Here is a 27,755-nt window from a genome sequence, read left to right on the forward strand (position 1 = left end):
AGAGGTCTTCAGCCAGCATCCCACTCTTGTTTCCCCTGCACTGGGAGGGGTTGGCCAGCATAACTGGGCCAGTGCTGACTCCCCCATGGACTTTGTCCTTCCTCGAGACACGGGAAGGAAGTCTTCCACAGGAGGAGTCTTTGTGAAGCTCTTGGCTGTCAGCTGTCCCCATACAGGTTTGCATCTTCGGGCATCTCTTCCAAGGAACGATTAATTAGTGCTTGCAGGTCTGTTGCACAATTAAAAAGGTGTGGGGGCTGTGATTACAAGTTGAGCCTTTCCTGGCGCTTGCTTTCTGTTAACCTCTGTTGTTCTCTGTCCACAGACCCCATGGGACTGTGGGTGTGCAGGGATGCTGCTCATCACGGGCAGCATAAACGATGTCCTTGTTAGGAGCTGCTCCAAGACCCCGTGAAGAAGTTGGCTGCTGAAGCCAAGCAGTGGCTGGGACTGGGCCTCCCCCTGGGCTTTAGCCCCTCCTCATTAAGCAGGTTCGGGCTATTGATTGGGAGCTTGTGTTTGGAAGAGTCTTACTTACTCTATGCATTATCTTGACAGATTGATCAGACCTGATTGAGAACCTCTTAAAGGAACGAACAGCTGTAATGGGAAAGTTGGACTCTGTCATCCGTTAGGATGATTCTGGGAGCGAGAAGAACGAGGCTGACATCTTGGAGCAATTGTATTTACAATTAACATGGCTGAAAACGATTGCCTCTATTGATCCCCCCTTCCTGCAATTACAGCCCCATTGTTTACATTCCAGCACTTCAGTTATAAAAAGGAAATTCAATAATTATTGCATTATTTAAAGTTAAAGTGCCACAGAGTTTGCTGGCTATGCTTGCTGGTTGATTTAACGTTCAGTAAAATCCATGCTGAGCTCTCCATCCTTAGGCTGAGCAATATTTGGCTTTTAATGAGACTTCAAGGGCTGGTGGAGCAAACCCTGTTTGCTGGGTCGCTTTTGGGTTTGTGGGGGAACCCAAAACCTTGCAGCACGGCTACACGGCTAACAAGGAGAGCATCTGTGGCATTCACTTATTGCCAGGCAGGGCTGGGGGGCTCAGAAAGTACAGATGTGGTGTGGGGTATAGGGATGGCTGGTAGTGGGGACAGTTGTGTCTGTTCTTCAGGCCTTTCAGGGTGAATTGGGAACTTGGCACTGGTACCTCAGCCTCTGTGGCAGGAGGGAGTGCTACATTTCCAGCCTCTAGGTAAGAAAGATAAGACAAGCAGTTACCACAAGCTCAGCTGCAGAAACTCAGGGGCAAACGAGCCTGAACCCCAGCAGTGGTGCTGCACCACGGAGGTGTGATGCACGGAGGCAGGAGGAGGGAAGGGTTTGTAACACTGCTCCTTTGGAAGCAGTAAACAATTCAGGATGTTGGTTGGATATAAAAGAGCAGAAGTTCAGCTTTTGAGCCTGCTGGATGCAGGATCGATTTCCCCCCTTGCAGAGGAAGGGGAGGCTGTTGGCACTGCAGCCCTGCCCAGCCCGGGTCCCGCTGCGCACTGCCCGCCCGCCGCTCCCGGCTCCAGGAAATTCCAGCTGGGGCTGCAGGTGTGAAAGGAGAGCAAGATGGATTGGCCAGCCCTGACTTTTATGGAGTACTTGGAACAGACCAGGATCAGACAGCTGCATCCACATGACTTCCATTAAAAATTCAGATTCTTCACTTGCAGGGCTGTGTGATTTATCTCGTGCAGCACATCAGAGGCACTCGGGGGCCAGGAGATGCTCACGAGGCCTCTGAGGTCTGCAGTGGGGTCGGGTCCCTTTCTGTGGTGACCCATAGCCCCGCTCCAGCTCCTCTGTAAGGGTCACCTCCTGTCCCTCCCCAGGGGCGTACAGTCCTCACTGGCACCTGAAGGGTTTCCTACCAAGCCTGTGACTAATTACCCTGTCTGACCTCACTCCGAAGAAGGGTCAGTCTCGGGGTTTTCTCCTGTGCTGCAGATCTCCTGGCAGGGCTGAATGGTTCCAGTAGCTCCTGAGCTTGGGTCAGCCTCTCCGAGTAAACACTGAGGCTCTGCCTGGTTCCGTGTGCTGGTTCTGGTCACTGGGGCTGCTCAGACATCAGTGCTAGTAGGAGAAAGCCAGCGCAGTGCACCTCTGTGGTGCTGCTTCTTTCTGTGGCTTTTGTGACCTTCCAGCAGATTTTTGGCTCCTTCTTCCCCAGCTGCGTCTGTCAATTCTTTGAAATCACTGCTGGCTTTACCCATCCTAACAGAGCAGAGTGCTGAGTTCAGAGGTACAAAAAGTGTTACATGTGGAGAAAATCTCTGCCAAGGATGTTGAAGTCTGACAACTTATTTTTCAAGAAGCTCTGGGTAGTGGAGTGGCCTTGTATCCATGGCAGGGTATGCTGTGATGTGAGGGTGCTCGGAAGCGATGTGGAGGAGGTTTCTGCAGACTGTTTGTCAGTGACCCACACAGCACCTGGCCGTACAGAATGGTCAGAGCGGTGAGGAGGAGGATATTTGTGCAAGCAGGAGGGTGGGGAACTTGCTGGGGCCATGCCTGACAGGCTTTGCACAACCCTGCAGTGCTGAGGATCCCAGGGCTGCAGCTGCTGGGTCACAGCCAGGGTGAGGAACACCGTTCCTTTTTTCGTGCTGGTTTGCTGCTGTGTGGCCTTTATGAGCTTATTTTCCTGCTTTGGGTTCTGGCCCCCAGTCCTGTTACCTCACCTGCTTGTCCTGCCCAGAGAGACCCAGACATGTGCAGGGGATCTCACGGGCAGCTGGGGACCACCACCTGCCTGCCCTTGGTGAATATTGAACTGCAGGAACAGCTACAGAGGTGTTCAGGAGAGTTTGTTGCTTGTGTAACAGCAGCAGCTCGGGGTCTCTGTGCTGGGTACTGGAGTCTCAGCTCCAAGGAGCGTTGTGTGGTGTGTGGCACGGGCTGAGGGGGGCTGTCTGCAGTCGGGCAGCGTGCTGCAGTGTCATCTTCAATTCCATGATTGTTGTAAAGTACTGTGGGTGAGGCAGCATAAGATGGGGAAAGGAGAGATGGTAAAATAAACAAGAGTTTGGGGTATGTGAAGGATGGAGGGAGAGAAACAAGAACTGACTGTAGCGTCATTCCTTAACTTTGTTTAAAAATCGGATTTCCATAGTTGTACCCTGTGAGCATTTTCTGCTTAGCAGAAGAAAGCAGTTCTGAGGCAGACACTGGAGAGTGATGGCTGGACAGTCGGTGTGGCAGGACCGGCTGGCCTGGCACCTGCGGCTGCCACCGGGGCAGTGGCACCGGGGCCGTGCCACCGGAGCAGGGCACCTGAGCAGTGGCACCGGGGCAGTGCCAGCGGGGCAGTGGCACCTGAGCAGTGCCAGCAGTGCAGCGGCACTGGGGCAGTGGCAGCTGAGCAGTGCCAGCAGGGCAGCGGCACTGGGGCAGTGGCACCTGAGCAGTGGCACCGGGGCAGTGCCAGCGGGGCAGTGGCACCGGGGCCGTGCCACTGGAGCAGGGCACCTGAGCAATGCCAGCGGGGCAGTGCCAGCGGGCGGGGTAGTGGCACCGGGGCCGTGCCACCGGAGCAGGGCATCTGAGCAGTGGCACCGGGGCAGTGGCACTGGGGCAGTGGCACTGGGGCAGTGCCACCCTGGCTGCACCACAGGGCCAGGGCAGGGCTGGGGGACACCGAGGGGTGGCTGGCACAGAGCTGGGGCGGAGGAGGGAGATGAGGCCTCTGAGCAGCACCGTGCTGTGCCGAGCCCTGCGAGCACAGGCTGGGCCGGGGCTGTGTGCGGGGATGGGTGGGTGCGGCGGGGCCCAGGCTGGGCCGGGGCTGTGTGCGGGGATGGGTGCGGCGGGGCCCAGGCTGGGCCGGGGCTGTGTGCGGGGATGGGTGCGGCGGGGCCCAGGCTGGGCCGGGGCTGTGTGCGGGGATGGGTGCGGCGGGGCCCAGGCTGGGCCGGGGCTGTGTGCGGGGCTGTGTGCGGGGATGGGTGCGGCGGGGCCGCGGCCGGTGCACGGACAGGAACAGCCGTGTCCCCCGGGGAGCTGCGCTCCTGAGCCGTATGGTTTCCATCAGAGCGTTCCTCTCTCTGTTTCTGATTTAAAGTGTAGCTTTGACTCACCCTGATCAATATTTTGCATGCCATGCGTGAAGAACCAGATGTTGGAAGTTTCCTATTGTGGAGAGGGAGGGGGGAACACCCTTTCAGACTCAGAAATCGATGTTTTCTGACAGAAGTTGGTTGGTTTTCCTTGGAACAATATATTCTTTTGATTTTCAAGTTGATTTGTCTTCTAACAAGGTTCTGGTTTAGTATTTTGAATTTGTTTCCTGTGATACGGATAAATTCTCACAAGGGGGAAGTTTAACAGTGTGATGGGCAATAACTACACGTACTTGGACAACGTTTCATCGCCTCCAGCAGCTCACAGCTCGGACTGGCTCGGCCCTCATGTCTTCTTTCTCTGGACTGCTCCTTTCCTCTGCTGGAGGATGGGTTGAATCAGGTGCATGTGACGCTGTGCCTGGGCTGGGCTTGGTGACACCTTCAGCCTGTGACTCCTCCAGCACCGTAGGCAGGTGAGGCTGACCCCAGCACAAGAGATGTTTGGGAGGAAGCAAAAGGGGAGCATAAAATAAGACACACTTATTAAACTGTTTGAAACAAATGTTTTCCTAAAACCCCCTTTTAAATGAGAGCAGTGCAGACTGTGCCTCTGGTTCCACAGAGACCATGTCCTTAATATTTCCTTGAACCCGTGACCGGATTTTTCTCTAATTGCTCACTGGGGGTTTTCTCTGGCTCGGCGCAGAAGCTGCCGCTGAGCCCGTGGGCACTTCCTGAGCTCGGCACGGGGTTTGTGGGATGGGAGGACGGGGCTGCTGTGGCTCCTGGGGCTGGGGCTGCTGGGGCTCCTGGGGCTGGGGCTGCTGTGGCTCCTGGAGCCAGAGCCAGGCTGGCAGCAAGGCAGGACCAGGAGGAGGTGGCAGGGGTCGGGCAGAGCTAGGCTGGCAGCAAGGCAGGACCAGGAGGAGGTGGCAGGGGTCGGGCAGTGCCAGGCTGGCAGCAAGGCAGGACCAGGAGGAGGTGGCAGGGGTCGGGCAGAGCCAGGCTGGCAGCAAGGCAGGGCCAGGAGGAGGTGGCAGGGGTCGGGCAGAGCCAGGCTGGCAGCAAGGCAGGACCAGGAGGAGGTGGCAGGGGTCGGGCAGAGCCAGGCTGGCGAGGCTGGGCCGCCTGGGATGGGCACACAGCTCCTGTGGCACTCGCTGACCTTTCGTGCCTTAAGCCATTTGTCTTTTTCTGGCTCAGGAAGAGGGCAACGCATGCAAACAATAGAAATGAGATGAGGAAGAAGTTCTTATAAGGGAAAACAGCAAAAAATCTTTTGAGAGCACCAGTGGGATTAGTGCCCTCGTGGGTTCTTCAAATATTACAGTGAATTTAATTAAATACATCGTGATCCCAAAAGAGGCTCGTCTAATTAGCCAGATCTAGAATACATTTATTCTCTTTCCTTGCTCTTCCAATGAGAAGCCTCAGCATCAGCTCATATCCTATTTTTAATCATTCCTAGACTCAGAGGGCTCTCCTTCCTCCGTGTGAGCAAGGCACACAGCACTGGGTAATATGTGTCTTTAATCTTATCTCAGCTGTAACTGAGATAATAAGCATCAGAATTTTTTCCAGAAGGTCCTGGCTGCACGTAGGCAATATTTTTGATTGACAAACCTCGAGATCATGTCCAAATCGCCGTACTTGTGCCTCGGGCCAAGTGTGTGCTGAGGAAAGAGTTCCATGAGATGACACAAAGGCTCAGGGTGGTCTCGGGGTTGGATGGAAGGAGCTGGCAGGCCGTATTGCACAGCTGAACTGTTAGGTGTGGGGTGGAAACACCAAAGGCCCTCATTGAGGGATTTCATGTTGTTTCACCTTGGTTTTCATTTCTTCTCAGGTAGTGACATGCCCTTGCTGTGGAATTGGGAAAGTTCCTGTGACCTCCTGCTGCCCAGGGGGAAGGGACAGCAGCTGTGCTGTGGCAGCCAGTGTGGCTGTGCAGGGTGAATTCTGCCCTCTGCTTCTAAGAAAGAATTTCCGTGTCTGTGGGATCCATGACACGAAGTGGCTGCTTGTTTCTCCAGAGGCATGGACCTCTGTACCAGGGGATTGATAGGTTTTGCCAAATAATTGTGGGATGATAATCCAGAATGAGCTGTACTGGCTGTGACTGCACAGCTTGGGAGGGGACAGGGTTTTTCCAGGTGGTACCTGGCTGCATGCTCACCACTGGCTTTTCAGCCAAGGTCTCTGTCACAGCCATCTTACAGGCCAGGCTGCTGCTTCCTTCCTGATCCAAGGGACTAAAACCTGGATGCCAGAGAGCAGAGAGCTGGATGATGGATGGGATGGCTCTGCACTCTGCTTCCGTACACTGTGTCCAGGACCTCTTTATCTAGTGGGGTTTTTTGTGTTCTGGGGTTGCTTTGGTTTTACTCTTCCTAGTTTTCCATGAGAATTTACCAAATTTAATTTTGAGTTTGTTATGCAGTTGGATCCCCTCCCTGGACAGGCTTTGAGTGTGAAGGAATGAGCCCTGAGTGGGTCGTGAGCAGGTGTAACTGCTGGGTCTGGTGCTTTCCCTCACTGAGTGGGATGATGGTGGCTGTGTCCATCTGTGCTTTGTGCCCATTTCAGTGCATTTTGGTTTTTATGCTCTTCAGCAGGGGATGGTGTAATACCTTGGGAACAAACAGGCCTTGTCTCATGGGATCTGTGTCAAAATGTGGTTCCTTAACTAATTCCCAGGTGGCTTTTAACAATTTACAGTGGACTAACCCAGGAGGCTGGGGGTGATGAAGGTCATTGACATCCCTCTGCTTTGCTCTCCGCAGCATCTGCAGCACCACGAGAGCGGGGTCGAAGGTGAAGGCTGCTACTACCACTGTGTGCTCTGTAACTACTCCACCAAGGCCAAGCTGAACCTCATCCAGCACGTGCGCTCCATGAAGCACCAGCGCAGCGAGAGCCTCCGGAAGCTGCAGCGCCTCCAGAAAGGCCTTCCTGAGGAAGAGGAGGACCTCGGGCAGATCTTCACCATTCGCAAGTGTCCGGCTGCCGAGGCTGGTGAGTGCTGCCTGGGCGTGAGCGGGGCCGGGGCTGCCGGGCTGGGCGAAGGGCGTCCGACCCACGGCGCGGTTCGGTGGCAAACCGGGGCGTGTTCCTGTCTCTGCTCCCTGCTGCCAGCTGACACAGTTTATCAGTAATACCTGCCAGGAGTCCCACCTGCCTCAGGTGGGGTTTGGGAGGTTGAAGTGTGCGTGTTGGTTCAGGTCACTGTCTTAAACCCTGGAATCTTGTACGAGTGTCTAAAGATGCTGTCCTATCTGGACAACTCAACAATCAGTGCGCCAGTAGATGTTTTGCTGTGAGTCAAGTGTTGCCCTGAGCACCAGCATAAGCTGTGCCAGCTTGGCACTGATTTCTGGTACTGCAGCCACTCAGACTGGGAGGAGGAGCTGGGCCAAAGCGGGGGGCAGGACTTTGCCATGTCTGTTTTCCATGTCTCCTCTAAAGTGAAGGGCTTGTATGGAACATTTGCTCACACAGATCATAGGGCAAGGATTGCAGCTGCAAATCCAGCAAGAGTTGGTGTGCCTACAAGGGGCAGCTAGGCTGGATGGAGTAGAGATGGTGCTTTGTTTAGTCATGTAACGGGTTGAGATGTTTTTAGTGTTCTGAAAAACCCAGGTCTCCTGAAGCCCTCTTGGGAGGGAGGAGGAGAATCATCCTGGGTCAGCTGGTTTGTGTGCTGTCAAGGCACAATGATGCTCTAGATGGGGTGTGGCAGCAAAAACCTTCACAATCCTCATAGCTTCAAGCAGGACTTTTCTCTCTGACTGCTGCAAAAATGGGTAAATCCTACAAATAGCCACTCTGGGGAACTGGCATTCTGCAGTGAATGCTCATGGAGACAAGGAAGGTGATCTCAGCTGAAAGGGTTGAGAAGGGACAGCAGCAGCAGCTGAGGGAGAGCATGTGGGTTTTCAGAAGTGTCCTGTGAATTCACATCTGGGTCTCATTGCTGTTACGCCTGTGAGTTATGAGGATCTGAAATAAAGCCAAAACACCCCAAGAGTGTGACAGGAGATTTTTCATTAAGGGTTAAATTCAGCCTTGTGGAAAAAAGTGCCCACGCTGTGACCTTGGTGGCCCAGCTGAGTGGAGAGCACGGAGCACGCTTCCCAAAGGTCGCAGTGACAGCGGGAGCGCGGTGCTGCCCCACGGGCCCGGGCGGACAGCGGGCACGGCAGCCCTGCTGCCCAGCAAAACATCCCCGTTCCAGAGGGCTCTTTGGGAGGGCTGCGGGTGGTGAGCTGCTTAAATGCAGAATGAGCACCGAGGGGAAACCATCCGTGCCCTTTGTGATGGACAGAACAACCTTGAAAACCTTGTTTACTCTAGAAATTTCTGTTTGCCTTGTCTTTTTCTGTACAAACCTTATCTTTCTTGTCCGGCCATCCAGATTAGGACATGGCAGGTACTGGGAGGGCAGGAGCTGACTGCCTGGGAGGGAAAATGGTTTGGTGACCATTTTAAAAAACATATTCTTTTTGAAGTAAAAGTCCTGAAAAATCACTGAAAGGAAAGCTTGATTTACAAATATTTTAATTTCCTTCAAGCTTCTTGGTTCTTCAACAAAAACTGACAGCAAACAAGACACAATTTCTTGATCATATTGTATTTCAAAGGTTATGAATACAACCGAGAAAAAGGCTGCAGAAGGCAAAGGGGGTATCTTGGGTGGGTTTTGCAAGTCACTTGAAGCTGAGATACTTAATTTTAAACACTCTCCAGCCCATCCTCCAGCTGAAGTGGGACACCTCACTGGTGTGCTGGGCCAGGCATCCCTGCAGGGATGGGAGTCAGGTGTGGATGAGAAGCTGCTGTAACCCCAAGGGGGAGAAGAGATGCTCCCATCTCCCACTCGTTCTGATGCCGTTACATCCCCCCAGGTGTGGGCATGCTCGGCTGCAGGGCACGGGGAGTGTGACTCTGTGCCCTGTGTCTCCTCCTGCTCTCCAGGAGGGTCTCTCCTGTGTCCCCATCAAGGTGTTTATTGTTGTTTCCTGACCACTGGGTGGACTTTTCCCTGCTGCCTTTTGATAAGGCATCTCTGTGGTATTAGAGATCAGCCTCAGACACCTCGACAGATGCTTGTCCCTGACCCTTCTCTGCTGGGGCACAAAGGGACAGTGACTTTGTTGTTGTGCTGCAGTCCAGGTGCAGGGGTGTGTTCTGTCCCGTGGCCTCGTGGGCTGCAGTAGAGTCGCCCCATTCCCCCCTGCCCCCTCCAGTGTCTGTGCTGGGCATCACTGCTGGGCATCACTGCTGGGGCTGAACGCTGGGGGTACCTGCTCTGTGGGTACCTGCTCTGGGTGTACCTGCTCTGGGGGTACCTACTCTGTGTGTACCTACTCGCTGCTGCCTTTAAAGCCTGTAGGAGAGAGCAGTGCTGTCTGGAGATAGTGAGCAGATATTTGCTTGTGTAGATGCATCTCAATCTGTTGGAAGAGAGCTCTGATCACACCTTAATTAGTCCTCTAACAATCTGCAAAGGTCAGTGCCAATTGCCTGTTCATTTACATTTGTAATTGTGATGGTTCTTGATTGCACGTTAGTTGCAGCTCACTCCCTCCCACCCTGCAGCAGCACAGGCAGCCTGAGCAGCTGCTCCAGGGACACGGGGACCTTTGTCCCTGCCTGTGCCCGCCCCTCGGCCCTCTCCAAAAACTGGGTGTCTTTTGGGGAAGAGTATTAGGATCTGCCCTCCACTTCCAGTAAAGGGATGACGAAGTTGTTGGCAGGGAAATTATATGAACATCAGGCAGGAAACCCAGTCCCCCCTGAACTGGATAATTAAAGACAATTAAACTTTTCTTTGTGCTTTGAGAAGTGTGCTCATTACGCAGGAGATGGGGGAGCTGCTGGAAGTTCAGCTGGTTTGTTGATCAGAGAGAACACAGCTTCAGGGAAGGGGGTATTGTGCTCTCAGGGTATTTTTGAACATCTCTTGCTGTGGTATCTGAGCTGCTGCCACTGCAGATGTCAGCCCCTTGCTGCAGCAGCATCTGTGTAATGTTACCCATAAGCTAATTGATTTTTAATGATGGGGGTTTAGAGAAGAAAAAAGTAAAGAAATAGTGGCCATAATAAAAACCAAAATGTTCTCAAGATGTTGGATGAATGCACTTACAGCTCATTAGATAATGACAGAAGCAAATGTGGAACAACCTGCATCGAATTCTCATTCTGACTTGGGAAGTGTTTCTTTCACCCAGACGGCATCGAGCACCACACCCCTCTCCGTAGCTGGGGCAGCCGTGCTCAGGCTCTGCACAGGGTCCTTGGTCAGAGCAGGATCTGCTCTGTGTCCAGCCCATGGTGCCCCTGCTCTGCCCATGGTACTCCTCTCCATGTGCCACCCACACAGGGGGCTGCTGGGCCCCACTGCTCAGCCTGTGTGCCCCCAGACAGGTGCTTGATGTGTTTCCTCCCTTACCTGTTTCTCCTGACTCCTCCTGTTTTCCATCTCTGCTCTCCCTTTCCATGGTGTCTTCCTGTGGGAGGAGCAGAAGGGCTTTGCCCACGGTGTGGGACAGACATCCTTCAGGTGTCTGTCAGGTGGCCATGCTCCTTGCTTGCACCAGCCTCTCCCCCCTTTGCCGCAGAGGGCAGTGCCTGTGGTGGCCACTGTCACAGCAATCCTTCCTCACCGTCACAGCAATCCCTCTCACTGCTGCCAGTGCCTTGGCCATCATCTCCTTGCAGCAGGGATTCTGGTTGGGGCCCTTGCAGGAGGAGCAGGGCTGGCACTTCAGCAGCCCTTGCTGGACACCAAAAGCTGTCAGCAGCCCCTTTGTCCTGTTAGGAGGGGGTCTGGGGAGGCTGGGGAAGCCCTGGCTGGGGGCTGGGGAAGCCCTGGCTGGGGGCTGGGGGCTGGAGAGGCCACCTCTGCCCCTCTGCCAGCCCACAGCAAGGTACCGGCCACTCTCCCTGCTCCAAAAAGGGGTTACAGTTATTTTGAGGAATACCTTTACTGCAGAGCTGTGCTCTGAGAACCCCTGGAAAGCTGCTGGCTCCTTGGGAGGGGGGCATGCCTCAGAGCTCCTGCTGTCGCCCTCGCTCTGCCCCCCAGGCAGGGCTGTGCTGTTTGTCCGCCTCTCCCTCGTGTGTCAGTGTTTGACCTCTCGCAGGGCTGGGAGCTGCAGACTGCAGCCGGGATGTGAATCTTTAATGAGACCGAGTATGTAAACAGAGCTACAGCATAGCCAAAGCAGTATTCAGATGAGAAAACCCCACGTGGTGTAAAAAGGGTAGTTCCCAAGCTCAGAATCACACCTCGGCCTGGCTTGCCTGTGTCACCTGCAGACAGCAGGGTGCTCATTTGGTTGCTGCACCTCTGTGCACTGAGTCATGCGATTCCTTCATCATCATCAAGCATGGGGTAATTATTCATGGAGTTGGTTACAGCAGGGGTGTGAGATGTGCCTTTGGGGTGGATTTTTCATGATAGCAGACTCTCTACTTCCAGTAGAACTTGTGAAGTGAACGTTGGTAGTGATAAATTACATTTCTCCCTGCTTAAAATAAATTTAGTGGGATCTGATGTCCTCCACTTGGTCTCCATTAGAGAGTGTGGTCATTCTTAGTGACGCCTGTCAGTCTCCAACTTCTGAAGGAGGTAATGGAGGGTTTTGGAAAGAAATCACCAGTTTGCTTTGTAATCTCTCTCCAGTTTTTCATGGGACTTGATTTCACGCAGCAATTAAACGCTTACCAAGCAGATGACCTGGATGGTGCCTGCAGGAAAAGAGCACAGAAACGGAGCCCATGCTACAGCATCTGCCAGTCAAAACCACTCTGCAGCTCTGGCTCTGCTGATGATGCCAGTTACATGTCTGAAGTGTGTGGCCCTTGCAGAGGGCTGGGGAAGTAATTTCCAGGCTTGTCCTTGATTGACACATATAATAATCTGCCAGCCCAGGTTACAGCCTGAGCTCTGTGTGCAAACACCAAGTGCTGCCCAGCTTCATCTGTATCTCTTGGGCTCTTACCTCTCACGCTCCAAAACTTGGTACTGCCTTTTCCCAGCATGTGCTCTGTAACCCCCGAGGGCAGGGATCTGCAGCCCCTGCTCAGCTTTGTTTCCAGAGCACTGCGTGTAAATCCAGCCAAACCATGGTGTGGCAAGGTCAGAGCTGGGCAGCAGCTTGTCCCAGGTGGAAAGCCCTTCCTGTCATCTCCTGAGAGTCAGGGAGCAAGGCCAGGGATTGTCCTGCTTTGAGACAATGTTCACCCGTGGTGCAGTAGCACATGTGGCCCAGAGCAGAGGCAAACAGCCCTGGGCCATTTGTGTATTGGGCTGATTGAACTTGCAGTTCCCTTTACTGCAGCAGTTCCCTTTACTGCAGCATTTCCCTGCCAGCCCCACCAGCTACCCCCACATGCAGGATTGTCTCTTGTTTTCCAAGATCTTGTGTCACACATGTTCATTTAGAGGACAGTTTGTTGCCTTCCCCTTTGTTGGTCTGCTGAACCTTAGAATTTTTTTCGTTTTTTAATGGATTGAATGGCTTCAGGACCTTTTGCCTTTCCAGCAAGTTCCTAACAGAGTTGCAGTATTTCTGGTGAGGTCTCTCCACTGAGGGCCATCCCAAGTCTGGGCAGATGACAGAGTCTCTCCTCCGTGGTCAGGCAGAGAGACAGGGGGAAGCTTTTGGTTCTGCTTTAGTTTCACATTGCTTTAATGCTCTTTGAAATCCAGCAAAAGTGTTTCTGGCAGCCGTGGATCATGGTGGCTGCATTCAGCTGGCTCCTTCAGAAGGCCTGAGGACATGAGGAGAGTCCAGCAGTTTGAGAAACTTTCAGGGGTCTTTTCTTTCCTGGGATTGTCCTGTGACATAATTTCTATCTGTTCCCTCCTTGCACCCTTTCTCCCACCTGCATTGTGGAGAGCCCCATTCCCATCCCAGCAGCATCTCTCTGTCCTTTTCCATTTGGGACACCATGGGGCTGTTGAGGTCTGGGTCCATGGAATGCAGGGATAAAGTTGGTTCTCTTTAATATCTGGCAGAAGGAGATTTCCTTTGTTGTTTTTTTTTTATTATTATTTTTTGGGGTTGGTTTTGAGTTTAAAGTCAAGGGCATTTGTGCCTTAGCTCTGCTTTGACCAACCAGCAGCAAAGAGATAATCTCGAAAGGATATGAAAGGTTTAATCATTTTAATTTTGTTTTTATTGAAGTTGGTTGTGCCTTTTTTCCTGTGCCCCTGGTAAAGGGGGGCTGTAACAGAAGCCTGCCCGAAGGCTGCAGCATCTGGGTGATGAAAGGGCAGCGGGAGGTGCCAGGGGAGGCACGGGCAGCAGCACCCAGCCGTGGCTGACTCTCACACACTCCATCTCGCTCCACCTCCACTTGTCCTGGGGAGCTCATGGCTTTCATTAAGCAGAAGCAGAGGAAGCTCTGACAGCCGACTTGTTCTAGGATGTTTTTCTTGTTCAACTGCATCTTAAAGCCCTTTCTGCTTAGGAAAAGTAAAGGAGGCAGTATCACCAGATGCTGCAGTACAACACTGTGAGGCTCCCCGTCCCTCTTCTTCTCTGCTTTTTTCTCTGTATTCAAGCAAACTCCAAAGCCAGACTGAAGCCCGGCTGTCAAGAGCTCAGAGTCTCCCTGAGCTCTGTTTCCCTGGGGACTCAAGAGTGGCTTCCCTGTCTCTTGGAACTCTGTCCCTGAAGCTCTGCTGTCGATGCCCAGGGCATGGTGCCCACTGCACCTTCTGCTTCTCTTCCCTGTTTCTCTTTTCCCCTTTCTCCTGCACAATTTAGAATAGGGAACTATTCTCCTGAGAACTTGGAGGTGGTTGTTGCAGTGGTGCAGGTTAAAGACTGAAGGTCTCTCCCTGTGAGGGGTGAATCAGTAAAGCTTTGAAGACCTTGCAGGCACTGCAGCATGGTCCCCAGGTGTGCTGGAGCAGGTGAGTTGTCCGTGTGAGGGACTTGGGATTCACTCTGACAGCAGACTGGCCTCTTGGTGAAGGTCCCATCAGTGTAGCCATGCTGCTTCTGTCCCAGACTCGCTCCTGCTCAGGTGCTGTGTCTGACCCAAACCCCTGCTTTGATCTTCTGGTGCCATGAAGAAAAAGAAACCCTCCAAAACCTTAGACACATTCTCCAGCAACTGTTCCTCCACTTTTAGCCCTGATTTATGATGTTTCTCTCACAGACTCTGTTGCAGCAGCTCATGTCCAGCACCTTCCCACGGGTCTCTTGTAGTCATTGCTGTGCTTCTGTTTTCTCCCTTGCTTTGGTTCTGGGCTTCAAATTAAATATCTCTGGAACAAACGGGTCTCCTCCTGTGTTCCCAGGTTAATGAGCTGAAAGAGTTGCCTGGCTGCTGTGCTGTTCTTGGTGTATTAGTTTGGAGTCTCTTCTTTTGTTCCACTGTTGACCTGAATTGAGAGGGGCTGGAGCTTCAGCACAGAGTTGTGGTGGTCCCTCTGGTGGTCCCTTGTTCCCTGCTGACAGGCCCAGTGACACCCTGGCTGGAGACAGTGGCAGAAAGGAAAGGTCACTCACCTTCAGCTGGGCACAAGCTTTGTGTTCAGAGGCAGCAAGGATGTTTGACTGGTTTGTGAGTAAGCAGTGGAGCAGGTGAGACCTGGAGCAGCTCGCTGATGTGCCTTCCCCTTTGGAAGGTGGGTTTGAAGCCTGCTGCCACCAGCCATGCCCAGTTAGAGTTATAGGCTTCACTGTCCTGTGTGAAAGATCCATTTGTTTATCAAAGCTGATACCAGCCTACAGGATCATGCTCAGCACTGTAGAGAATTTGCTTGCACCTCCCTCTCTTCGGGGAATATCCTTGCAGGGCATCAGCTCCTCTCCTGGTTGTTCCTGCCTTGTCCCTGCCGTGGTTCTCCCATAGTTCATTCTGCTGCAGGAGCACATGTCTGATGGTCTTCAACTGGCAGGACTGAAGGAGGAGCTCCCCTGCTACCCAAACCTCACCATGCAAACCCAATACACTGCCCAAAATGAGAAAGTTGAGACCTCTGTTCAGAGGAGACATTGTGATAATAGGAAGTGCTCTCCTCCACCTCTAATCTGTAGGTTGTGGATTTAATTGCAAGAGATATACAGCTTGGGTTCTGAATTGGATTCCTTTTTTCCTGTACGAGCCATAGGCAAAATGAGATTCCCTGTGTGTTCAGGGGGATGAATTGTGAAACAAGGTTTTGCAGCAGCTGGCTCAGGCTGACCCCTGGCCTGGCCTGCTCCAGCACTCCCACTGCTGTGGTGTGCACGTTGGAGCACTCTCCTGTGTCCCTGCTCTGGTCTTCTGTCTGCCAGTACTTCTGAAATGCACTTGCTCCTGTCCCTTCTGTGAGGCCTATTGATCCTCTGGTGATGACATTAACGTCCTCAGAACTGCCTGGGAGGGAGCTACCACATGCATTTATTTTTCCACTAAAACTCTTAAGATTGGCTAATAACGTGTCTGTCAGCACCAGTGTCCTGCCTGCTCTGACTGCTTCAGAGGGAAATCTGGGGGCCCGTAAACAAATAATAACCTACCTAAATCGAGGTCTCATCCTTGCTCCTACTAAAATTCAGTTCATGCCCTTAAGCAAGAGCATTTCTCTTTTGTCTAAATACTCAGTTTGCTTTTCCAAGTTGCACATCTCAATGCCTTTGCCATCTATTTTGTTTTGACCTCAACGATTTCTTGAGGCCACAAGTTCCAAAGGTTAATTGGGAGCTGTATGAGAAATTATTATCCGTATTTGCTTCCGATTTGCATTTTTTCCCTTTTCCATGTCAGTCCTTCCAAGAGTGGTGAGTGAGAGAAGCAGTGTTGATGTGACTCTACTGAACCTCCCCTTGGATGCTCCTGGGAAGGCCACCTTCAGCTCAAAGAGCCCGAGCCCCCTCCTTCTCTGTACTTCCTCCTACCCCTTTTCAGGCTTTTCATTCCTGTGTGGTCACTTCATTAAATAAATAGCACTGGTTTGGGGTTTGTGGTTCTGTTCTCACAGGTGCTGTCTCCCCTGTCAGCGTGTCAGGTGCAGGTTTCTGCTGGTCTGCAGGGGTGTGCTGGCCGCTCCACACCCCGGACATCCCCACTCAGTGCCCTCCGTGCCCCAGCCTGGGGCCCCAAACCCCTCAGTCTCAGTGTTGCTCTGGGATGGTGTGTGTGGGGCCCTGCGTGCCCCCATCACTCCCCAGGGCTGGGGTTTGGGGTTAGGGTGAGGGCAGCAGGGGCACAGCCCGGCGTGACTGCCCATCGCAGTGCTCACGTGTGCAGGCGCTGCTGCGCTTTCTCTGGTTACCAACTAAGCTGAAGCATTCTGGCCTTTTCCATCCCCTTTTCATGGTGATGAAGGTTGAATTAGGGTTGAGTGTTTGGGATTGTTCCTTGGCCTCCACTGCTACTTTGCTGCCTCCTTTGTGGCCAAACAATGGGATTAATTTGGCCTTTGCCAGCCCTGCTCAGCGCCAGCCGTTCCACTCCACTTGCACAGCCAGCTCTCCCTTCCGCAGCTCCTACTGCTGGCTCCTGTTCTGTGTGTGTGGCGTGGGGGGCCCTCGTGGTTTGTTTGTGTCGGCCTGGCAGGGTCAGGCCCTGCTGGTGTCCCCTGCTCCAAGGGACCTGTGGGGAGGTGACGGTGCGGGGCAGCAGCCCCTTCCTGCTGCACCAGCCGGCAAGGACGAGCCCTGTCAGGGGCAGCGCGGCGCTCAGGGGCGCCTGCCTGCCAGGGGTAATCATGCAGGCATAAATTCGGAAAGTTGCTAAGCTATGAGCAGTCTTATGAGCATTAAAAGTGTCCTCTTTGCCAGAAAGGTCATTCATAACTTGGCTGCGCCGCTGATGTACAGTCAGTGATATTGATTGATTAATGTATAAAAAGCACCAAATCCATTTGCTTCTGTGAAAGAGAATAAAGTGCAGTCGACTCTCTCTTTATTTTCACCTCATCCTTTTGTTTGAAGGACGTTTTTTTTTCTCTTTTTGTTTTGCCAGCTAGGTTTAAGGGGGTTACAAAAAGCCAGTTTCTGCCAAGTAATGCGTTCACAAAGGGAACATTGATTCACATCAGTGTCGCTTGAATTACCCTTAAAGGTTTGCCAAGGAGTTGTTCTTATATTAACCTTCTGTTCATCAAAGACAAAATAAATAAATAAGTCATAAAATCAGCTTCACTGCCCCTGCTGGAGCTGGACGCAAGACAGGATTTTCTCATGTTTGGAATTTGTGCTCCAGGTGCTGCACCCTGGCCCCCTCCCCAGGCTCTTGGCCTTTTCCCTCCTGCAAAGCTGTTCCCTCAAGGCCCCAGTCTGAACTGGGACGAGTGTTGATGGTTTTAGGGAGGGGAGCTCCTGCAGGGGAGTATTTTCAGAAGGATGTTGTATAAAAAGTTCATTTAATCATGCAAGCATAACTAGATTGATTTCTATGCAGGGCAGTGAGGCCCAAGGCATTCTGCCCTGGCCAGGGTTGGCATTCTTCTTATTCACCCAAGGTCTTGTTTGTTTTTCTGGACTTACTGGGCCACTGGTAATTAATTCTGTGGTGTTGTCATTTCCCTCTAGTTAATTCTGAAGTGGGAGGTACCTTGGTGCCCACGGAGCTTTGTGCAGCAGCCTCTCTCCTTCCCCTCTCTCGGGTGCCCTGGCAGTGCCCATGTCCTCCCCAAAGTGCCCTTGTCCCCTGTGTGGGCAGCGAGGGGCTGCAGGTTTCTGTTCCTTCGGGAGGATGGCTGGCCCACGAGTCCCAGAGATGGCTGTCCTCTGCAGCAGGCGCCCTGTTGCTTTTCTTCAGTGCTCTTTAATCAAACCTCTGCATTTTCACTCCATCCCTGTTCCAAAACTGTGCGGTGCTGTTCAGTGACATTTCTTCTCTAGAGCAGGAGTTTCTTTGCCTTCTGCATGTCAGGCAGCTGTGCCCATCACACTTAGCCAGCAAACACAGAGCTTGGAAATCAACTCCCCTTGGAAACATCTCTGTGCAAGGTGTCCCCCCCGACTGTCATGACCTGCCATTCCCAGATCAAGATCCCATGGCAGCTCTTGGCATTTCAGATAACCTGAGCCATCCCACCACAAGGTATGCCCTCACTCTTGGTTTCCAGCCTGGCTGCATCAGGTGGGCTCCTTGGCTCCCAAGCGCTGTCTGGAGCCACAGAGGAGCTCAGCTCCTGAGTTCTGCTGAGACCTGTGGAAGCCCTGTGCTGGCTGCAGCATGAGCAGCCTGGAGTGCCCATGGTCACATGCAGCAGTGGTGCTCTGCACTAGTGCATGAGCCCGCGGGTACCTGAGGTCCCACCAACCTCCTCAGTGCTGCCAACATGGCACTTTTATTCCAGCATCTCTTACTGGTGAAGAATGATGTGATTACCCTGCCAGCTGTGAAGGTGCGTGCTGGGGTGAACACCAAAAATGGCGGTGTGCAGGATCCCTGCAGGATGTTCCTCCCCCTCGTGTCTCTGTCTCCTTTGCCTGCGTGGTGCACGTGCTGTGCTGGCCCTGGACCTTGTGCTGCCCGTTCAACATCCCCAAGGGGCAAACCCCCAAACTCGGGAATGGCTGGCAGCAGGGCATGGCACCTCATGCCCCCAGGAAGAGCCTTTTCTCCCGTGACCGCTGTGCAATCTGAAAGGAGAATCATCCTATTTTTTAATCTTTTTCTGTGACTGTGGGAGCCCTGCAGCCGGCCGAGGCCCCCTCCCCCTCTGGCGAGGCAGTGAGGATTGGATCAGATGATACGGAGTGTGCATGCTGAGAATGAATCCATTTTCTCTCCTCCATCTCCCCAGAATAAATTAGAATTTGCCTGATTTAATAAAATGGCTTCATCTCTCTGCCATCTTTTCTATCTCCCATGTGCTTCATCCCCGCCCCCGCCGCAGAGGAATGGGTCTGGCCTGTGCCCGGTGCAGTTTGGGGCTGGCGTGTGCTCGGTCGGCGCCGCGCAGGACTGGGGCCTGTGCCTCCACTTCCTTACTGTCCCAGGCAGTGGCTGTAATCGCTGTTGAGGCCAGTGTCGTTTGCTGTCTGCCCTGGCCGGGGCTGGGCTGCCGTGCAGAGTGCTTGGGGACGGGCAGGGGCTGGGCACCGGGGCTGCTCCAGCGCCGCGCTCTGCTCCCGTGTGCGTGTGTGAGAGCACATGGAGCGGGGCTGAGTGCTGCCACAGACCCCGAGGAGGGGGCCAGATTTGGCTGGCTTCACTACAGACAAACCTTTTTCTCTTGCCTGGATCTGGTGCTTTAATTCCTGTTTCCTAGGCTGATTTTTTCCTTTCCGTTCTGACACTAATTGCACCGGGCGCGCTGGGAGTGGCGGCTGCTGAGCGGTACCAGCTAAATGTTAAGAAAGGTTTTAAAAACAGACTGAACTCTTCCTTAATGAGGCTCAATCGTGCTCTCCTCCGGGTGGTTTTGTTTTGCTGATCTGTCAGTTTTTCAAGGATTTAATTGCACTTTTTTCATATTAGTCTTTGAAATGGGGCTAAGCAGCTTTCTCTAAAATGCAACACAAAAAGGAGAGATGCTTCCCTGTTTTCTTGCTTTGCTTTCATCACTCCAGGATCATCATCTGCCACTGGCACCAGGGACCCTGTAGTGATAAAGAATAAAACCTGTGAGAGCACAAGTGGAGGGCAGGCTGCAGTACTGTGGTGGCCCCACAACTGGAAACCCTTGCCAGTGGTTCCCTTTGCTTCCCGGCTCCTCTGGCTGTCTCCAGTTGGGTCGCTACTCATGCTAATCCTGGAAGACTTTCCTAATGTTGGGTTTGAAGGGAGAAGCAGGAGGCAAAGGCTGAACTGGCTTGTCCAATGTAGCTCCTTTCCAGCAGAGATGACACAAAAATGAGTCAGAACCAAGCAGTGCTACAATGCTCTGGAAACAGTCATAGCCTCCTGGAGCAGGGGAGCTTGGCAGAGCCTCTGGAGGCCTCTGAGCCCAGGCCCTGCTCAGAGACAGGCCGGCCAGAGCTGTCTCTGCTGGGGTCTGAAGCATCTCCAAGGTGTGGAGACCCCCCCCAGCCTCTCTGGGTCCCAGTGTCCAGCTGCTACAGCGCTGGGAGTCCAGGGCAGGGGATGCCAAACAGATGATGCTGGGATGGGAGGAGGCAGGAGAGAGCAGGCAGATGTATCTGTGAGGCTGTTACCTTTATGGCCTAGAGAAAACGTGTTTGAAGCAATCAGCAAGGAATTCTTAATGGCTTCACTTGCTCTGCTCTCGTGCTCTCCTCACGGGACAGGTTGCACAGCAGCCAGGCTGCGCAGGCGCCGCCCCGCCACACACGGCTTTTAACCAGTCCTTTGTTTTGCAGAGATGCACAAAGCTGCTGCTGAGTTTCCTGAGGATGCTGATGAGCAGCAGAGCAGTGAGAGCTCCAAGCCACCTAGCAGTGACTCTCCTTCCTTAGCCTGCAGTTTATTTTTACGTCTCTTTGCAATTACATTTCTTATTTTTCATTTTTTCTTCCCTTCCTCTTGCTTTGTTTCTTTTCCTCCTCCTTCTTTTTTCATGTTTATCCCTTAAATATTTCAGTCTCTTATTTCTAATCTCAACATAACAAAGCCTGTTTTCTTTTCTTGTTCCAATGTGTGCCTGCCTCCCTATGAGCTCCCAGCACACCTCTCATGAGGATGTAAAATCTAAGAACCAGATCTTTGAGATTTCAAAATAAAATAAAAGTAAACTCTGCTTTAAAAACACTTTAGCAGGAAAGCCAGGCTAATTGTAAATCAATGAGTCTTAAAATGCAGCATTGATCTCCAGTTAGAAGTTTGAAGGGGAAAGCAGTAATTACTGTACTGAAGGTAGATTTTTTTTTTCTCTTAGCAAGTTCTGGGCAGAAGGAAGGCTCATTAGGGCAGCACTTCAGAATCTGAGTAATTAGTTTAAAAAGTACTTTTGTGGTGTTATTCCCATGGCTAGAAATTATTGGAGTCTTCACAGATTCGTAGTTCTGCTCTGATAAAGTTTGATGTATTATTGTGTTTGGTGGGGAAGATCCAGAGTGGGGATCAGGCCAGGAGGAATTGCTGTGGGTACATGGGGCCTCTTGCCAGCAGGGGAGCCTCAGCCCAGTAGGATGGGATTGGAGCTCTTTGTGAGCAAACTCTGGCCAATACCCCAAAGGAAAACAGAGCAGAGGTCTGGGAATCACAGGAGAGGCTCTTGCTCCTTGTGGCCACCTTTGGCCTCCTGTCCAGGTACCTGCAAGCCCCTTCTTGCTCATGGGGGCAGGTGGCTCAGGTCTCGGAGTCTTTGTCATGCCACGACCAGCTCTGTGCTGTTTCATCCCCTGTGCCACCCTGCTCAGGAAGGCAGAACTGCTCTGCCAAGACTGTCAGGCTCACGTAAGTCTGTGGCATTTCTCCATGGGTTTTCCAGCTAATTCCTCCCATGAGCAGTGTGATCCTGCTCTCCTTTTCCAGGCTGAGGCAGAGGAAGTGGCTGCAAGCACCACCTGGGATGTGGATGCAGCCTCATGTGACATGGTCTGCGTTCACTCTGGGAGGTGGGATAGGACAGAAGTATCCAGGGCTTGCTGTTCCCTGACAAAATTAGGCTAATTTGGGGAACTGACCCTGGAATTAGCATTAATCCATGTGCAGGAAGGCTTTGCAGCATGGCTGGTGAGCCCATCTGTCCTTGGGGAGCAGGGTTGTGCTTCTGCCAATCTCCCCAGTGTGTTAAATTGGGATAGTTGCACAGTCTGACTTGTCAATCCCATACCTCTGGCTGTGGCTGTTCCTACTCGCCAGACTCAATAAATATTTTCACAGAAATGATTCAGTTTGCAGGGACTGTCATAGATCTGATTCTGCAGGGGAGGAAAGGGGAAGGTCTCTGGAGGCAGAAAACCCTTGTGTGGCAGAAAGCCTGCTGGGAAGTCAGCTCAAGAAGAATTAGAAACCCTTTAAATAAATGCTTACTTGACATGACTCTGTCTCCCCCAGTCTAACAAGCAGGGAAGCGAATGGCAGCCGCTGGCCAGAAATTGATTGCATTAATTGATATGCCAATAAGAGAGCTTGTTACATCCGCCATTGGTTAGGAGGCCGGCTAACAAGTCCCGCTGATCAATGGAACCAATAAAGATTTCATCCATTAATGAGCAACATGGTAATTAATGTTATCCATAAACCAATTAGCCTGGGTAGCTAATGTGCTGGTTAGCACAGTGAGTGGTGGAGCCGTGGGTGGCACAGGCCGACTGGGGCACAGGGGACGTCACCTCTGCACAAAGGAGACATCATCACCTCTCTGCTGTGCAGGGGACATCCCTTCCCAGTGCCACCACGGCATTTTCAAGGCATTTTCAATTACTACTTTCACTTTTTGTAACCTTTGTGTAACACACAGGCACCTTTCACACTTACATGTTTTTGGAGATGCACAGATTTCTGTAACCTGTGTTCCATGGTGAAAGACAGCGTTTGGGTTCTTGCTCTGTCCCTGGGAAGCTGCTGGAGCCCCTGGACCCGCCACTGACCGCAGATGCTGCTGGGCACAGCCCTGCACTGGGCTGTCCCACACCACCAGTACCAGTAACCCTGCTGACACGGGTAACACAGCGTGTAGGTTGAGGGCTGCTGCCTAAATCCACTTGGCAGGGCCTTGCCCCGAGTGCCAGCACCACTGTGGCATCAGGACTGTCCGTAGGTATCGGGACAGGGGGTGCAGGAGCAGCCCCAGGCCCTGGGCAGCATCAGTCCCACAGGCTCCACTGTGGAGTTACCTTGGATTGTTGGATATTGACCCTGGGAGACCCCTTGTGGATTCCCTAATTGAAAATTAATACCAGATCAATGCCGTGGGCAATTTGCATATTGATCATAAACAACTTTGAAGGCACCAAGTGTGTGTTGGATCGATGCTCTCTCAGCAGGCTGCAGGGAGTGTCCCTGTGCCTTCCTGCTGGCCAGGTTCCGTGGAGCTGCTGGGGCTGGGGGGGTTTGTGCCAGGCTGGGGGCACAGCACAGAGTTCACAGCCTGTTCCTGTCTCTCCCTTTGGACGGGGAACGAGGGGATGGGGTGTTTGTTTGCTTATTTTAAACCAAATGGCCGCAGCCCAGAGGCATCCCAGAGAGCAGGGAACAATCACCCTGTCCTGGGCACACAGCCCTCCCTCTGCACCTGCCACGTGCAGCCTGACACTTTCAATAGAGGTTTCCAAAGCAGAGGTGCTGTTTTTCTGAGGGCACCCGAAGGGAACTCAGCAGTGGTTTTTCACTGGCATTTTCATCTTACATTTGTTCTGTGAGGGTGGTATTTAGACCCTTCTCTCTCTGCTCAGGGCATTCACCATTTATTTCAGAACGGTTTTGGGCTGAAGGGAGCAAATATTTTATATCAAACGCAAAAAAAACCCCTAAAAACTTAATCTGAGAATCTGTAACTCATCCTTGGAAGCAAGGAGGGATTCCTGTGGGCACGGAGATAAAACATTTGGACAGGCTCTGCATTGCCTGCCCCTCCGCACACGTGTGCAGCACAAGGCAGCGCCTCAGAGCCGGCAGGGGAACCGCCTCTGGCCTGGCCATAGGCAGAGCACAGGGAGCAGAGAGGGGCAGGACTGGATGGAAGCCTGCATCCCAAAGTTGCCCCTTATTTTGGGAGCAGCCGGCAGCTGCAGGAAGTCGCTGTGCATCTGATTAGCGCGTTACGGCTTTCATGGACTCGGCTCTCCGCGCTGATGAACTGGGGCTGGGGACAGCCGCCTGTAATTGAGAGAAATAAATTCCTGTCACAGGCCTCTGCTGGACTCACCACCTGTGCATGCACCTTCCTCCGGGTTCCAGGAGTGGAGCCAGTCCCCCGAGCACCTGACGTGCCCTTGTTAGTGGGAAGGAGCCAGCCTCAGGGACTGCAGACCCCAGACACCATCCCAGGGCCAGCCTCAGGGACTGCAGACCCCAGGCACCATCCCAGGGCCAGCCTCAGGGACTGCAGACCCCAGGCACCATCCCAGGGCCAGCCTCAGGGACTGCAGACCCCAGGCACCATGCCAGGGCCAGCCTCAGGGACTGCAGACCCCAGGCACCATCCCAGGGCCAGCCTCAGGGACTGCAGACCCCAGGCACCATCCCAGGGTGGCTGAAGGGTTCTGTCTGCCCAGTCCCCTGGCATGGCCCACCTGGTGCTGCCTCCCTGCTTGGCTGCAGGCTGGCAGCTTGAGAGCCATCAGTACCGTCACGTGTCTCGCTGGGAGCTGCTCTGGGCTCTTCCCTTTTTCTTGATCCTCTGTGTTTCACTTGGGAGCTGGAGCAGCCATTCTCTGTTGCTTCCTGAGATCTGATGACAAGTGGAAGATCCTTCCCCTGTGTGTGTCAGGAGACGTGGGCGTCATAGGGGAAGGGGTTTTGTGATGATGCAAAAGAAATAAGAATGAAGGTATGGTTTCCTTGAAAAGAAACCCATCAGCTGTTTTAAATTGAAAGGGAAAAAAAACCAGGCCAGGGTGGGCAGGGCTGTGCAGCTCACGGTGGTGCAAGGCCGCAGTGGGCACCCCCATCCCTGCTGGGCTGGGCTGGGCTGGGCTCCCCTGGCTGCTCACAGCCCCTGGAGTTTGGCTGTTCTCCGGCGTGGATGGGCTGCCCTGTGAGTGTGTGGTGGTGGGGAGTGAGTGGAAAGGCTTCACTTGACATTCCCTGACCTCCCGGTGCAGCTGAGTGCTGGAGAGCCAGCGCTGAAATTGCAGTCACTTTCAATTACCCGAAGCCCAGAGAGGTGGAGAAAAAGGGGCTGTAGGCTCCAGGAAGCTGGAGTTGCTGCTGCTGCTGAAAGCTCGTTAGTACAAGGGGAAGAGCAATTACTGACGTTGTGCCAGTGCCACGAACCCAGACCAGGGAGGGACGAGCCAGGCCAGGCTGTGCAGGGGGATGTGGGACCCCTCAGGCGTGCCCTCGAGGACAGCTCCGTGGCTTTGGAGCTGGGGGCTGTCTCCCCTCCCTGTTCTCCTCAGCAGGTGTTTGTTGTGCATACAAGAGCTCACCTGTGTTACCTGCTCCCTTCTGTGTGCCAGCCCAGGTGGTGTTTGGTATGGGAGGGCTCTCGGTGCTGGCAGGGGGGGATGGCATGGCAGTGAAGAGTGCCCGGACTTGGAAGTGGGGCTGTGTCTTTGAGGGACTGCCTTGCTGCCAGGCCTCCATTCTTCTGCAGTGAAGTGAGACCATGACCATTCACACCGAAACCTTTGGTACTGCAGCTCTACCAGGCCTTTTTTTCTGCCTGGTGAGCCTGCCCAGGTATTGTCCTTGTGGTACTGAGGTGTCTGTCCATCCTGCTGGGTGTATTTGCCCTGTCCTTCTCGGGGCTCCAGGCATGCTCAGCCCCTAGCTCTGAAGTCCTTGCTCCCCTGCCCTGGATCAGCCCCAGCACTCTGCTCCACTGCCCCATGTCTGTGTTGGGAACTTGTGGTCCGACAGGCTGCTGGGATATTTCAGTGGGTCATAAACCTGGGCACTGCAATTATGGCTTTCCCAAGTTTTTAGCTGAGCTTAAAAGAACTCCAAACGTGCTGAGATTGGGAAACAGCTGGGGAGGGGGAGAAAGAGGGTCAGCAAGACATTAATGAACTTTTCCTTGGAGTAATACCATGGAGAGGGAGGACCGAGTAGGAGTTGTATATTAAAAAAAGAAACTAAACAGAAAGAGGACATTTTAGTGTTTCATTTAAGTGTGGTTTGTGAGGATGATGGGTTAAGGTTGTTGGGAGCTCTCTTGTGCATATTCAGCCCCTAAGGCTAAGCATGCATTAATTATAGCTCATTTTTGTTACAGTTACAGTGTTCTCAAGATGTACCTTGCTGCGAAGTTGCTAAAGTTGGCTATTAACTTCAGCTTGTCATCAGCACTGGCTTGTTTGTGGATCTCCACAGCTTTTCTGCAGGGAGCCTGTATTCCCAGTGAGCAGAAAGCTTCTCTTGCTCTACTGGCACAGTCTGGTGAGGGCCTGCAGTGCTCTTCTCCCAGGGAGCACATGACAAGATAAGGGGAGATGGCGCAAATTCGGCCAGGGGAGGTTTAGGTTGTGTCTTGGGAAAATTCCTTCTTGGGGAGGGCAGTCCAGCCCTGGCACAGTCTGTCAGGGCAGTGGTAGAGTTGCCATCCCTGGCGGGATTGAAAACCCATGTGGATGTGGTACCTGGGGACGTGGGTCAGCGGGAGCCTTGACAGTGCTGGAGGATCAGTGGGACTCAATGATCTTAGAGGGCTTTTCCAACCCAAATGGTTCCATGATTCGACAAAAGCTGCCATTGTCTGCTCAAGTAGTTCCACCAGGTGTTTTTAGGAGAAGGCTGGGGTTGCCTTCCATCACAGAGTGGGGCTGGGCACCCGTCCCCCAGGCACCTTTCCTGTGCTCCTGCCTTGTCACCTCTGCCATCCAACTCCTCCATCTTCCTCCTCCCACAGGTCCCATTGTCTCTGGACCCTTGTCCTGCAGGTCTCTGTGTGGGGACTGCTCTGTCCTCTCCCTGCAGACCTGGAGCTGGAGATGGGCTCTTTTGTTTTGCTGTTGGATTTGTGTTTGTGTTTTTGCATGCATCTCCTTTCCAGCTGATTCCAGTTTGGAGCTAGGTTAAACTGTGCAAAATACTGTTTAAAAGAAAAAGAGAAAGGAACTTGTCAAGATGCATTTGTTAGATCACATTTAAAATGAAACAGAATTGAAGGTAGTTTTTGTCCAAGAAAGGGGAGGCTGAAAAGCCGTCAAGCCGCAGGAGAAAGCCCCTCCTTTGTTGTCCTCCTGACATTGAAGTGTAATTTTTCATGGTTATTTGGACTGGAAAATGGGGGGAAAGGGAGAGATGGGCTTGCGATTATTTCCCGTAAATGACAACACAATCACATCACGCTCCACTACAAACATGCTCAAGGAATTTGCCTTTTTTTTAATGTTTCATGTGTGAAAATAACAGCAACCTTTCTAGTCCAACTGAAATTAAAGGGAGTAAGTCCCTGTTGGGTTTGACTGGCTTAAAATATAGCCCAGTTTGCAAAAAACGTGGACAGCCTTGTTGCCAGGGAGTGGGAGAATGGTGATGTTCTCCCTGGGAAGGGTTCTTGGTTGTGCATGCTCCATCCCTGGGTGTGTTCAAGGCCAGGTTTGATGGGCTTGGAGCAGCCTGGTCTAGTGGAAGATGTCCCTGCTTATGTCAGGGGTTTGGAACACGATGGTCTTGAAGGTCCCTCAAGCCAAAACAGTTCTGTGACTCTGATGTCCGTGTCAGCTGAGCACGCCATAGTCAGCAGTTTGTGTTTGTCAGTGAAAGCAGCAGAGATGCTCTGGCCATGCTCTGGAGTGGAGCTGTCTGGGAAATAAGTTCATTAAGCCAAGGTACATGTAGCATTATATTGTCTTCCTGCAGCCCTTTGTCAGGTGGGACTCATCCACCAGCTTGGCATCCAGGATGGAGCTCCGTGGCATTCCTCTTGTAACTTTGCTTGGTGCCTCCCAGCACTGCTGGGAGTCCTGCTTTTTCTTTCAGGAAACAGTAGGAATGAACAAGCTGATGTAGAGCAATCCTGTTAGGAGCTGGCACAGATGGAGTTGCAGCACATGCATGCATCCTGAGTGGGAGCTGAGGTCAGCCCCCCATCTGGGCTCTCTCTCTGCTCTGTTAGCACGGCAGAGTGTGCTGGGCCCAGGGCGTGGTGTGAGCTGGGACTGCCCTCCCCGTGCTCCTGGTGACCCTTCCTGAGCCAGCTGCAC

At 52.8% G+C, this 27,755-nt stretch overlaps 1 protein-coding gene across 5 annotated transcripts in view; it reads left to right on the forward strand.

Annotated features, from left to right (window-relative positions):
• Positions 1-27,755, forward strand: part of ZFHX3 (zinc finger homeobox 3) — a 135,791-nt gene that overhangs the window by 72,025 nt on the left and 36,011 nt on the right. For all 5 annotated transcript variants that reach the window (XM_059857621.1, XM_059857622.1, XM_059857619.1 and 2 more), the window contains one exon: positions 6,858-7,089. In XM_059857621.1, coding sequence (XP_059713604.1) covers positions 6,858-7,089 — 232 coding nt within the window. The remainder of the gene's footprint in view (positions 1-6,857; positions 7,090-27,755) is intronic.

This window comes from Haemorhous mexicanus, chromosome 12, assembly GCF_027477595.1.
Source record: "Haemorhous mexicanus isolate bHaeMex1 chromosome 12, bHaeMex1.pri, whole genome shotgun sequence".
NCBI classification, from domain to species: Eukaryota; Metazoa; Chordata; class Aves; order Passeriformes; family Fringillidae; genus Haemorhous; species Haemorhous mexicanus.